At 36.2% G+C, this 11,581-nt stretch overlaps 1 protein-coding gene across 1 annotated transcript; it reads right to left on the reverse strand.

Annotated features, from left to right (window-relative positions):
* Positions 1-4,917: 4,917 nt before the first annotated feature.
* LOC137738420 (putative aquaporin NIP-type) lies at positions 4,918-6,588 on the reverse strand. Its single transcript, XM_068478057.2, has 5 exons — positions 6,283-6,588; positions 5,957-6,178; positions 5,663-5,860; positions 5,507-5,568; positions 4,918-5,408 (listed from the first exon to the last, which is right to left on the reverse strand). The coding sequence occupies exons 1-5, from the start codon at positions 6,382-6,384 to the stop codon at positions 5,156-5,158; spliced, it is 837 nt and encodes a 278-aa protein (XP_068334158.2). The 5' UTR covers positions 6,385-6,588; the 3' UTR covers positions 4,918-5,155.
* Positions 6,589-11,581: the final 4,993 nt, after the last annotated feature.

Genomic DNA, 11,581 nt, shown 5'->3' on the forward strand with positions numbered 1-11,581 from the left:
ACATCCCCGTTCTTTCCATCGTCAATGTCTTCTGCCCGCCGACGACGGTCAGCACCCTCCATCCATGATTCCATTTACCTTCTTTTTCAATAAAATAGACATTGTTTAATTTGATTTTATTTAACTTTTATTTTTTTTAATAGAGAATTTTAACAAAAAACTTTAGATATTGTTTACTTTAACGAAAAATCACATTTTTATACTAGAAAAATCACATTTTTATACTAAAAAAATCAATCATGATACTATTCATCTTACCCTTTATTTTATCATTTTCGTTAAAACTCAAAATTTTCAAGTGTCACTCTAAATTCCTCTAATTTATGGATAAACATTTTAACTTGGGTGCAAATGGAGTGGGACATTGCCTGGCTAGGGTTTTTTTTTTCTTTTCCGCCAATACAATTAAATTTACATTTTCAGCTCTGAATTTGATGAATGGACATTAGAATAAGTTGAGTGAGCATCGAAAATATTTTGGTTTTTGGCTTCGCGTGTGTATAATGGCGAAGCCAAGACTTGTCAAGGTGAGGGGTGAATTTAAAAGAGTGCAAGGTTCAAAAAAATAGCAACAACCTAATCCTTTTATATAGTAGTATCTTCCATAACTTATCAGTACAAACAAATTTCAATTGTTGCCGGCGAGATTTCAGGTCATGAAAACATCTCATAATAGACTTGTTATCAATCAAAGCAAATACATATTTCTCGATGTAAACAATCATACTACCGCTTAACCATTGACCTCCCATTTGTACGCAATGGTGTTTTCACAATATTCATAGCAGAAAAAGCTCTCACCACCGAAGTGGTTGTAGCTAGTAATACCAAAACCAATGTAAGAAACTTATACGCTGTCATATAGCTTACACACCTCCTAATCATCACCAACTCCTTTGCAAGATCACTACTTCCTCCCGGTCTTAGACTCTTAATCCTAGAGTAAAATATAGGGTAAATTACATTTTACCCCCTCAAGTTTGGGGTCGATTTCAATTCCTTACAACATCTTTAAAAGATTTCACCTTCATACCTCAAGTACTATTTTATTTCAATATAATACATCCATTACATTTTTCAGCCATTGGTCTATTAAGAGCTGACATGGCTGCCATATTTGTGCTACGTGGCTAAACATGTAATAAAATATTAAAATATTAAAATAATTATTTAAAGAAAAGTTACAAAAAAAAAAAAAAAAAAAAACCCAAATCTCCTTCCTCAGAATCCCCACCCGTGCCCACCCTCTCACCCCGCATCACCCACCCCTTCCCCCATCACCTGCAACCATTTCCCTCCCCACTGCGCCTCCAAAAACATTCCCCGTCCAAACCACCATCACCCCCTCCCCCGCACGGCTACCGTGTGGTTTTCTACCATCTTTCCCCACCCTTAATCCAAATTTCTAAAGCCCAACAAGCAAAACTCTTTTGCCTTGGCTTTGGCAACTGCTGTATCTTCCTTCACTTTTTCTTTTTGCAGGCACAGAGGCATATATGGACTCCTCAAAGCTTTATGTCCATCCTTCCCCGAAAGTAAATGGGAGGGTGGCGGCGGTGTATGATATCGAGTCCCTGCACTCTTCATCCCGTCAGGCACAAACCCACCATCCTCTGCTGCAAAACCCAGAAGAAGAAGAGAGAATTGATTAAACAAAAAAACCCTGAAGATGAAGAGAGAAAAGATTGAAATTTCAAGTGGGTTTTTGGTTTTTGAAATTATGAGGTTCTTTGGATTGAGATAAAATGGGTGGGTGGGTGGCTGCATCTGTTCGAGTGGTGAGGTAAGGGTGGCTCTTGTCTTTTGGGTTGATGAAATGAATAATGGCAGCGGCTTGGGTAAAAGAGAAAGGGAAAGAGAGAGGTGGTGTGGTGAAAAACGACGGTTTGGGAAGCTTGGGAGCGGATAATTGGGATGAGATTCTCGTAATGGTTGAAGGTCGAGAACTGGGGATTTTGGATCTGGGGATTTTAGGGGGTTTGGGGTTCGAGAGAGAGAGAGCGGGGAAGACGAACTGGGTTTCGGTTTTTTTTTTTTTTTTTTTTATAGCTTTTTTTAATTAATTATTTGAATTTTTTTATATAGTGTTTAGCCACGTGGCATAAATGTGGCAGCCACATCAGCATAAATATGGACCTTTTATTTGCCACGTCATCACTTAACGGTTTATTTAACAGATTTTCTAACGGATGTATGAAATTGAAATAAAATAGTACTTGAGGTATGAAAGTGAAATGTTTTAAAGATGTTGTAAGGAATTGAAATCGACCCCAAACCTGAGGGAGTAAAATGTAATTTACCCTAAAATATACTATATGACTACTAACTAATTAAACCAACAATTCAATTAATCAATACCGATAATCATATAAATTATTCAATAATCCAAAATTCAATTCCATTAATCAATATCAAGAATTCAATTTTTACCCTAAAAAACAATTTCATTCATCAATAATCATACATAGGATTCATAACTATAATCAATAATCAGTAATCAATAACTATATTAGTGTATTACTCTATGATTCTTTATTAATTAAACAAAATTTCATATTAATTAATCAATTAGGGTTAAGATTGGAAAAAAAATCAATTAGAATTAAAGATAATATAAATTTAAAAATTAAGAAAAAATAAAACATGAAAATCTTTGCTTTTTTGATTGGTTTTCAAAAGGGAATGGAAGACTTAATAGTGTGAAGGCAGAGGTAACGAGGGAACCCACTTCAATTAATTTTTTTAATCAACTAAATGAACCGCATCGTTTGGTTAAGGATTTTTTTAAAAAATAAAAAATAAAACACTGATGCACAGTAGTAGCAGAAACCTAGAAACTAGAAAGCAAGCCGAGCAGCCATATCTTTCGGTGGGACCAGAGGCGGAACCACCGCTTCTAGGCTTAATTTTCGGCGAGGGGAGGGGTGGACGTCTCTCGTTGTCTCTTCGTAGCTTCGTCATTGCGTGTGTATGCTACCACATACAAAATAAAAAAGAATATAACTCAATCCAGTACAATACGTAAACCACATTTAAAAAAATAAAGAATTAGGTTGATTAGTTGATCTCCAACTTGTTCTCTTTTTTTTTTTTAACAAATTTTAAACATGCAATTGATCTCAGCTTTTCATATTGACATAAAAAAATATGTTTTACACAATTTTTAACACTATTTAAATGCCAAAAATATTGGTTGTTGTATTTAGAGGAACCGTTAGAGCCGTTACATTATAAAATATTGGGGATATTGACGGGCGGTCCAGTTACAAATTCACAATCTGGACAAAGTCTAAACCTTTGGAGGAGCCATGTCCATGGATTGTGCATGTCTCAATGTGCCCTACATATTCAAGATACAGGGCCAGCCACACCTTATCTAATAAACTCGGATCCTGTCCGTTTATTGAATTGGGTTCTTGCAATCCTGTCCGTTAATAAAAAAACTAAAAAAACTAATAATTATTTTTTTTATTTTTTATCCTTTATCCTCTATCCTTTGGTTTCGCTTTTTAGAAAATAATATATAAACTAATCATATATTAACCAAACATGATAGATCCATGGAATCCTCATGAACATAAAGGGACTGATTCCAACCAGGCAAACAGATCTGTAATGTTGTTTCCTAATCAATGACACTTACGTATTTGTTTGGATAAATTATATTTTGCACTCTCACGTTTGAATGTAATTGCAAACTCATGTTTTATTTTAAAAACATTGTAAGTTCAAGCTTTATTTTACATCTGTTAGTCAATTAGTCAATTAGTCAAATTAATTAGTTGCTAACTAATGTTGTGGCAAGTGCAAGTTCCACATATTTGCTGACGTATATGCCACATTTGCACCCAAAATTAGACCTTACCCATGTGGCACCATAAGGTCAGAGAGTCAATGATTTCGCCTAGAGACATTTGGTGGGAGGGAGGGATACGTCAGATGGAAAGTCTATGGCTTCACCATATATATAACTTTGAAGAATAAAAACAAAGGATCGATCGAGATGGTTGTGAAAATAACTCGGCAACTTAGATTATATGGGTCCTTTGACGAATGTATATCACTACACAATTTGATTGATTTTACAAGTTTTTACCACAGATGTAACAATTGGTAAAAGTTCAAAGGTAACTAGTCAGGATGTGGTAGTTTCGAATCGAAGGACACGTGAGGTATTTGCTCTATGCAACGTATAACTCATGCATGTGAGGAACTCCATGTGTTTTGGATCTAACCTTCTTTGTTTAACTAAGTGCGATTAATGTTTGATAACTAATTAAATTAATTAGTTCAAAGTTTATGAATGGAGCATCTCAGGAAGGTCATATATATACATATTAAACAAAGGCAGCTATCATTATGTATATGTTTACACATCAATTGCAATCAAATATGATTTTGATAGAGTAACAAATTATGGAAAATTTAAGCCAAATTATGGTTACCAGTTGAAATTATTGAGAAACTGTCTATTGCTTTCGGAACTTAAGTTAGCTATTACATATGTTATTATTTAGGTAAAATAGTATTTTACCGTGTGATAGATAGCTAGAGTTTATATGTGGTTGTTTAGGGCTTGTCAATTAATTGATTAGATATATAGTTAGTTAGATAACTGTTAATCTTGGAGTATCGACCACTATAAAACTTCATTCCTTGTACTACTACCTCAATAAGAAATGTAATAAACGACTGTTCATTTCCTCTTCTTCCTTTTCTCTCTGAAGTTCTTTCTTTTCTTACAAAATTTACCGTGTATAAACTGGTTCATTTTGTATAAATTAACAATAATCATATTACGATAGCGATCGTACTTTGAGTAAACGAATATATAATAACTCGTAAGCATGGCACAAAAGCTACAAATCATTTTAAAAAAATATGGAAAAACAATTTAATTTAAAGCAGACTAAGAAATCAACAAAAAGAAGTCGATTTTTATTTTATACTCCCTTCCAAACAGCAAATGGCCTATTTGACCTCAAAAAAAAAGAACAAAATCAGCATATTCCCTAGGGCCTAGGATAATGTACACAAGCTTAAGCCATTGGTATGCATGTCATGCAGCAGCAGGCTGTAGAAGGGGAAGAGATCAACTACCGATCGATTTCATCAAAGCAGTACGTAATAATTTATTATGAATTAGCTAGGATTATCAAGTTCTATTAAAATTGTTTTTGGAGACGGATTTGATGAAGGAAGCACTCTTGCTTAACTCCCGCAGTACTGGTTTGTCAGTTAACTCTTTCAATGGTTTGTCAGTGAATCGAATGAGATTGTAGACAAATCCACCGAGTATGGTGCCAATGAATGGACCTACAAAATAGATCCATATTCCCTTGTATGTGTGCATCACTATTGCTGGCCCTAGGCTCCGTGCTGGGTTCATCGATGCCCCTGAGATGGGTCTGCATCATGTTATATGTATTCAAGTACGTTAATTTTATGTATCCAAACAACATTATTGTATGCTGTATATGTGCTATATGTATATGTATGTATGTACCCGGCAACAAAGACGTCGATGGTTATTGTCATTCCTACAGCAATTCCTGCCAATTCTCCAATCTGCATGCATGCAGTGCAGATATGCATATATGTATAAGATATTAGGGGTTTAGGTTTAATTAATTAATTAACGAAGATAGTGTTAATTACTAACAGCTCTGCTGTCTGTGGCGACGCCTGAAATAACAAACATCAAGAGAAAAGAGGCAATGATCTCCATGAGCAAAGATCGAAGGTTCGGTCCAACTGGTATTGTTCCAAAATATGCCGTTTGGGGCACGTCCAAAACAAGGCATAACGTCCCGCTTGCAAGGATGGATCCTAACACATGCGCTGCAATATACAGAGGCACCTGCGAATTATGTAATGCAATGCATGAATACATAGCAAAAAGTTAATCATGATTAATTAATTAATTGATTGGAGATAATTTGTGATTAATTAATGCCTGTTTGAGTGGAAAATGGCGGAAGATGGCGAAGGTGACGGTGACGGCCGGATTAAAGTGGGCACCGGAGATATGGCCAACGGAATAGACCATGACCATGACGATTAATCCCCATGTAAAGCAAATTCCTGGAAATGTTACCGAACCGTAAATTTTATTCACTGCTACCGAGCCACATCCAATAAATATCACAAAATATGTCCCTATCACCTCTGCAATTACCTGCACATTAATTTACATAAACATATATATTTGTACTCTTAATTAATAATTTATTTAATCTAATAAATTGGGTCCTTTTTTTTTTTTTTCACGTATGTTGTTACCTTTTGGGTAAGTTGAACAATCTCTGGAGAATGCCAAAATCCAGAACGCTCCGAGTTACCACTGCGCCCTTCTTCCAACGTTACCGCTACTTGATCAGACATCTTGTTATCCTTTTAATCAAGAACTATACACTAGCGACACGACTTTCCTATACGCTAGTTACCTCTTAACGATTTCTTCGTGTCTATCTCTCTCCTCTCGTTGATTGGTTTAAGCAAATAAGCAGAAAAGGATCTTGGTGTTACTGGAAGAAATTTAAATAGCAAAGAAAATTATCCTTGTTTTTGGATAAACAAAATGGATGGTTTAGCCGTTTTGGTGAGTAACTAGTGTAGGTAAATGTTCCTAACTATTTATCAAATTTCATCCCCAAAATACGCAACTAACAGCCAACATTCATTTTGAATCAGTAAAACTTGTGGTGTTGCATCTTGGTTATACTTGCCAACCTCATACGAAAATTTGGGTTGAATTGCATGCATTTTGTCAAATCGGTTTTCAACTTTTATTTAAGGGTTGGGGTTTACTAAAAAGGGCTGCGCCAGTTTACTTCGAGGCTCCGAAGTCCAACTTTTGGTCTTTTGGGTTCTGCTTTAATTTGTTGCTATGAATATTTTGATATTATCTAACCCAGCCCATGATTTCAATTCAGAAACATTTAACAATTGGGCTAATATTTTCCAGCCCACCACGCAGCTCACATTTTGCTTACCTATTTATTTTGTTTTGGCAGGGTGCAGATGACATTTTACTCCATGATATTTTGTAGGTTAATGTAATCTGTTCTTTCTTAGGAATCCTATTCTTTGGAAACATGTGTAAACATATGTAAAGGTGTTTGCCATGTAAATTAGCTCATTCTTCCACTTGCAAATAACGTATGACCACCGTAGAAATTTCATAATTAGAACTGTTTATTCTCATAATCTTCATTTAAAAATCATCCCTACAAAAAATTATTCAAATCCAATATCGTTTAGTTATCCAAATGTATCAAATAAATCAATGGTATAGATACTACATAATTGTGACATCCCACATCGCCTAGGGGAGTGATCCTTAAATGTATATTCCCATCCCTACCTAGCACGAGGCCTTTTGGGAGCTCACTGGCTTCGGGTTCCATTGGAACTCCGAAGTTAATTGAGAAGGGGGCTAGAGCAATCCCATGATGGGTGACCCACTGGGAAGTGGCTCGTGAGTTCCCAAAAACAAAACCGTGAGGGCGTGGTTGGGGCCCAAAGCGGACAATATCGTGCTACGGTGGTGGAGCGGGTCCGGGAAGTGATCCGCCCCGGGCCGGGATGTGACAATTTGGTATAAGAGCCTAACCCTGGTCGCATGTGTGCCGACGAGGACGTCGGGCCCCTAAGGGGGGTGGATTGTGACATCCCACATCGCCCAGGGGAGTGATCCTTAAATGTATATTCCCATCCCTACCTAGCACGAGGCCTTTTGGGAGCTCACTGGCTTCGGGTTCCATTGGAACTCCGAAGTTAATTGAGAAGGGGGCTAGAGCAATCCCATGATGGGTGACCCACTGGGAAGTTGCTCGTGAGTTCCCAAAAACAAAACCGTGAGGGCGTGGTTGGGGCCCAAAGCGGACAATATCGTGCTACGGTGGTGGAGCGGGCCCGGGAAGTGATCCGCCCCGGGCCGGGATGTGACAATTTGGTATAAGAGCCTAACCCTGGTCGCATGTGTGCCGACGAGGACGTCGGGCCCCTAAGGGGGGTGGATTGTGACATCCCACATCGCCCAGGGGAGTGATCCTTAAATGTATATTCCCATCCCTACCTAGCACGAGGCCTTTTGGGAGCTCACTGGTTTCGGGTTCCATTGGAACTCCGAAGTTAAGCGAGAAGGAGGCTAGAGCAATCCCATGATGGGTGACCCACTGGGAAGTTGCTCGTGAGTTCCCAAAAACAAAACAGTGAAGGCGTGGTTGGGGCCCAAAGCGGACAATATAGTGCTACGGTGGTAGAGCGGGCCGGGAAAGCGATCCGCCCCGGGGCGGGATGTGACATTAATACATTTAGATGATGAAACAATATCAGATTTTAAAGATTTTTTGTAAAGATAATCTTTAAATGAAGATTAAGAGATCAAATGATTCCAATTATATAATTTATACGATAAATATGTTTTACTTTCAAATGAAGAAACGTTTTTTACATGTATACTTCGACTTTAATTAGTAAATGTTTCACTAAAATTTTATCCTTGTTTGTGCAGGGGTCGAAATTTTTTATAATATCTTCTTAATTTAGTTACAAAATAAATATTATATGCTTTTGACGTTCTTTCTTTTGAAACAAAAATAAAGCAATGAATGAAGTAGGTTAAAGTGTCTGTACATTAATCACACAACTTAAAGTGAAGTTTGCTTTGACAGAGCTCGACATTTCCTCGTTATACGAGTATTGATTTATGGAATTCTTGGTCTAACTAAATTAATTGAAAGGAGATAGAGGATATATGAATTCATATATACAAAGGGAGAAAAGAAGAAAAAATGGCTAATCAAGAGAGGAACATGGGACCATTCACATGATGCAAGTATGTCTCTAGTCACAAGTCAACAGTCTATCGAACAAATTATGCTATTAATGTGGTGCATTGGTTGCAAGAAAACTTCATTTTCCAAATCAGATATAGGAGAAATCAGATTTTCATTCCTTGTTCTTGTATTTCATTTTCCGAAACGTCATTTGTTTTTTATTTACGCCATTATTTCAATATATAATAAATTATTTAAATTAAAAATTATTCAACCATTTTCAAAAAGATTCATTTAGTGTTAGAAACGTTACACTTGACATATTTATATTTATAGTTAAATTTTGTATTGTATATTTCTACTTTTAATTTGTACCCTTTTTTTAATTTGCAACCATTTTTTTAATATGTACCAATTTTCTTTTTAGTTTTAATTTCTACCTATATATATTCTTTTCTTTTTTCTGTGCCCATATTTTAAACTTTTATGTGTACCCATAATTTTTTTACAATGTAGTAGTATTTCATAAAGAAAATGTACCACTTTGTTATATATATATATATGTAAAATGTACCATTTTTTTTAATTTAGAATGTACAAATATTTAAAACTAAAAATAAAAATTTATTTTGCAAAAATAAAAAAGCGCATATCATATTTCATAATTCAAATTTGAGGGAAGAAAATTAAAATTTCTTATTTGGTATTAATTTTTGCATGATTTTAGAAAGGATTTAATCATTTTTGTTATTAAAATTTTTAATTAATATTGAATTTAATTTTATGAATATTATTGTATCTCATTCGATTGGACGAACAAAGTTTCTATTACATGCAATGTCTCTCTCGATCGCTCTCAACAGTCAAACAAATAATGGTCCCAAAGCCGCAGCTGGTCCATCTCTTTGGCTTTCGTGTTCGTTGTTCACCCTACACTGACCACGACGGCATGACCACCTCCTCTCTTGCTCTCTCCATCTTTTGATGATCCATTTTTGTTCCTATGTATTTATTTTCATCTGCACCACGCCTTTAATGTTTTGGTCCAAAACCTAGCCAATTCTCCAACTTGCGCAACATTTCTTCTGATATCTATCGATTCATGCACACACACACACACAAACATTATCTTATCATATAATCAATGAAAAAGCTAACGAATGATGGTTGGGTTTGGGTATATTATTTTTATGTTACTGAAAATTTTCCACCTGAATAAATTTTGGTTATGAAATTGGGGGTATATATTGCTAGGAACCGATTAAGTCACGCAGTATTTAATCATAATTCCATATTTCAGAGATTTGTTTTTGTATCATGAGGTGGTGTGCCTGCAGGACTTAGGACCAGAAGGGTAGCATGGCCCCCATGGATGCTCAAGAATGAAGCCACACGCACGAGGACATACCATATTTCTTGATGGTGTACCCTACTCATCTTCAATCCAACCTAATCACCCATTAATCCTTACATAATCTATGTTCTAATACGTCCAAGTACAAATATATTACAATTAGTTATGGCGCATTCATCTATATTAAAGAGCGTGTTAGCAACATGTGATTATTTTTTGAGTCTAAGGAACATTATTTATGAAAATAGTCGTTAAAAACCTTATCTAAGTAGAGTTTTCTGTATAGACTGAGATGATCGTGGTGAGCTATATCTTTTAGTTTGTCAACCATGAACCATGCACCGATCGAAGTGTGTGAAGTGCAAGCTGACGGCATTTGTGTACGACCAAAGTACCGAATATAATTAGCTGCAGCAGACTATCAATCATGCATTGCAAATGCAGAGGCTTCTTTTCGTTAGCTGCAAAAAGATATATGCACATATAGATTGAGATAAGTTCAAACTTCAAAAGGCCTGGACTTTTAGGACAAAGGACCTCATAATTCAACTGCTGCCATATCGTGGGGACTCTTAAATATTATATAATTCCCTTCCATGTATTTTTTTCATCCACACAAAGTTGGGTTGGATCCCTTTACAAAGCAAAGAGTCGTAAAATGGTAGGACCTTGACTCTTATAGCTACTTAACTATATGTATATATGAGTGTGGTTCGTGTCACGTCGGGGTCCATTCCCTTTTGTATCCAGAGAAAAGTTGCAACAACAAAGTCCAAAAGCCTTAGAGGAACTTGGTTCCCAAACCGTCCCTACCTTGCTTGGATTATATATATCTTTTATCTACTTGGCCACATTGAGCAATTCGATCAATAATTGACAGTAATGGCATGTTTGGCTGCAATCGCTGTTTGAACAGTTTAAGCTAGCTTTCCAGGCTGCAGCTCCACATGAACAAGGTATGGGCATCCACATGAGCATCGACCCCCGCCACTTTGGCCACGTGTTTGCAAGCGGGAACTGTACGATGGTCGCCACTTAATCGCCATGCCCATGAGAATTAGTCCACATCAATCAATCATACTAGCGCCATGCATGCATGCCATGTACAGTCTAATGCATTAGAGCGATTTATATATAATGAATTTATCGTTACCGTAACATTCTGTTTTAATAATACATTGTCACACATAACGTTGTATTACTAAACTGAAACTTCTTTATGTAAGTCTTTCTCCAATGCATAATCTCAAGATTAATGTTTAAGACTTTCTTTACGGAAGTTAATGTTGTTTGCCGCATGTCAACATTTTCACCAACATGAAACCCTAGCATTTCAAGTCCAACAAGTAAAAGATAGGGTTTAGGGTTTACATTGAATATTTTTGGTATAATATTAATTGATTTAATAACATGAAACCCTAGCATTTCCAAATGCAACAAGTTA

This window comes from Pyrus communis, chromosome 13, assembly GCF_041283825.1.
Source record: "Pyrus communis isolate YQ-2024b chromosome 13, ASM4128382v1, whole genome shotgun sequence".
NCBI classification, from domain to species: Eukaryota; Viridiplantae; Streptophyta; class Magnoliopsida; order Rosales; family Rosaceae; genus Pyrus; species Pyrus communis.

Excerpts from the sequence above, each read along its gene's own strand:
- LOC137738420 (XM_068478057.2), bottom strand. The coding sequence starts at position 6,384 with ATGTCTGATCAAGTAGCGGTAACGTTGGAAGAAGGGCGCAGTGGTAAC. Across the intron at positions 5,861-5,956 it reads GCCATTTTCCACTCAAACAG|GTGCCTCTGTATATTGCAGC; the intron begins GCATTAATTAAT and ends CATAATTCGCAG. Across the intron at positions 5,409-5,506 it reads ATCGACGTCTTTGTTGCCGG|ACCCATCTCAGGGGCATCGA; the intron begins GTACATACATAC and ends AACATGATGCAG.